This window comes from Etheostoma spectabile, chromosome 8 (assembly GCF_008692095.1).
Source record: "Etheostoma spectabile isolate EspeVRDwgs_2016 chromosome 8, UIUC_Espe_1.0, whole genome shotgun sequence".
Taxonomy (NCBI): Eukaryota; Metazoa; Chordata; class Actinopteri; order Perciformes; family Percidae; genus Etheostoma; species Etheostoma spectabile.
The window spans coordinates 3,407,428-3,409,927 of record NC_045740.1 but is presented as its reverse complement, the minus strand read 5'-3'; the positions used below and the strand labels follow the sequence as shown (position 1 = coordinate 3,409,927).

Below are 2,500 nucleotides of genomic sequence, written 5' to 3'. Positions count from 1 at the left end.
ATTGTATGCTTCTTAAAGATATTTTTTTGTGTACAATTGGTATTGTTTATATCAAGAGTAACTGTGAAATGTGGAAGGCTCACAGAAATAAACCTTTCTTCACATGAAAAAATATTGCAGCTTGTGAAATAACTATGGGCCTAAAAGTACATACAAGATGTTCTTATGTGTTTCATCATGAATGCTCCCAGATAATTTGTGCAATTATCAAGCTTTTTTAGATCCACTGAGGCCAAAGAGAAGTTATCATATTCTTCTTTCTATGTGTGGAGATTTGGAAGCCAAGCTGAGGTCTTACCCTGACAGATGCGGTTGCACTCGAGCCAGGAGCCAGAAGGATCCCACACAAACTGCTCCCTGTGTTGCTCGATGGGTATGTTAAAGGAGTAACGGACATCTGGGTTGTAGAGGTTTCCCACACACAAGACCTGTGGAAACAATGGTGGGTAAGGCAAGGTCAAAAGACTTAACAATGTGTTTCTTATTTTGTCTAAGTCCACACAGAGAGAGAAGGAAGCAAACTTAAACAGATAGGGATATAAAGGTCACGACTTAAGATGGCAAAATAGAAGAATATACAGTTTAACTAAAGTAGGAATTTAACTGATAAAGAAAACATAGTAATTCAAAACAAGGAGGAGAAAGCTTCCACCTAATACCTGCAGAATAAGCTCCTCCTCGATGCGGTCAGTGCAGTTGATGCGCTCCACTTTTGTGTCTGAGCCACTGTAGTCGATAACAGTTCCCTTGAAGGCGATTTCCCTTTTGAACATGGCCACCACAAAGTTCCCATTCAGAAGGGAGTTGGACTGGCTGTCAGATAATGCTGGAATAAGAAATGGACACAAACCGTGAACAACACAGAACTCCAAATTGTAAAAGAATTCAGCATAAGTGAAGGAATGTTTGGTTTCCTAAAATGAGATCGGCTCTTGCAGAATTGAGGTTTTGGGAATGTTTATGAGATGTGGCATTTCTTATTTCAACCTAAATGTTAAGTAAACAGTCTTTGAGTTGCCAACCTATTGTTCTGCAAAGCCATTGTTGTAGAGGAGGTATGTTGAAACACTAGTGGCACTAAATTGCAGTTATTTGGAGTTAGACTGCATGACTCCTCCAAATGACTGACTTTATAATGCAAACAAAGGACCTCCACTGACTGCAAATATAAACAAGTACATAAACATACACACACAAATAACACATGAATAAGCACTTACACTTGGCAAGTGTTGAGGAGTGGTCAGGGTTTACTTTGGGTTTATACCCACTCCTCGACACTTTGGTTCCAGAAAACATGTAGTTCATTACAATTTGAGAGTGCATACCAAAACAATGTTAGTGATTAAGTCTCTCTGACATTGTTGGATGGCAGCTCATTATAGATGAGAGTGGGGTTTCAACAATGATCTACAGATTCTGATTGTCATCATTGAAATTTTGGGGAAATGTAAATACATTTTTTTTTTAAAGCCTTAGAAGATGTGCAGACACAGCCACACACAAAGTGAACTTAAACATATATAAACATCTTCAAGTTGTGTTATGCCTGGGGTTAAAAATAAAAGGAGAAAACCAACATAAAATGTCCTAAAAGCCACCATGTGCTTCCAGAAAAGCTTCAAATCTCTCTCGGTTTAGCGTACATTCTAAAAGTATCTGTTACTCCGTATTTTACTCTCATTTGGTGTAGTGATGATAGCGGTGAAGAGCATTGTCTATTACATCGCTCCAAAAAATCTTTGACTGTAGAGGTCAAAGATTAGAGGCCATAGCGAATGTCATTTTTATACTTCCATGATAAAGGTCTAGTCTAGTCTAGAACCCAAAGTGGGCCTTTGTGAGACGTTTGCACCATAGCATTGTAAGCAGGTAAGCAAAATGTATGGGAGAGAGCTTTTAAGTTAAAGCAACACTAGAGAACTTTTTGTCACTTTAAAATAATATTTCCAAAATCAATTCAGTGGTTCATCAACTCGTAAAAGGGTGAACGGCACTTCTGCATTCCCTTTGTGGCTCTCTCTTGGGTATAACTGCTCTATGCAAGTTTGCCAGTTTGGGTAACGGAACTGTGGTTTGAATGAGACATAATGGGACAATTGCGCTTCCAACCTGTAGGGGGTTCGAAGCTGGAAAAGTTCTCTAGTGTTGCTTTAAGGAGCCATGACTTCAAAGGCATAGTCTCGTTTTTTTGTCTTGAGTGCACTGATCTTCTGAAAAAGATTTCTACATACTGTACCAGCTGGAGTGAAAAAAATGACAGGGCGGTGCAGGCTTCACGTGGGATTTATTAAATGTTTGTATCGCACCAATCAGAGCGTAACAATGATCATACATTAATAAATGCAGCGGCTGGAAACAATCGAAATTTAAATATCACGCCCCAATATATTTGGTTTTGAGGCCTCGCCCCTCCTATTTACAACATGGTCAGATGTAATCCGGCTAAGAAGTAGCACTTTTCAGAGGTGAAGATTGAAACCCTGACATCTCAGTTTAA

At 39.1% G+C, this 2,500-nt stretch overlaps 1 protein-coding gene across 1 annotated transcript in view; it reads right to left on the bottom strand.

Annotated features, from left to right (window-relative positions):
* LOC116694092 (A disintegrin and metalloproteinase with thrombospondin motifs 20) overlaps positions 1-2,500 on the bottom strand; it is an 89,001-nt gene that overhangs the window by 36,476 nt on the left and 50,025 nt on the right. The window contains exons 17-18 of the mRNA XM_032523564.1: positions 660-826; positions 299-428 (exon numbers count right to left, since the gene is read on the bottom strand). Of these exons, the coding sequence (XP_032379455.1) occupies positions 299-428; positions 660-826 (297 nt within the window). The remainder of the gene's footprint in view (positions 1-298; positions 429-659; positions 827-2,500) is intronic.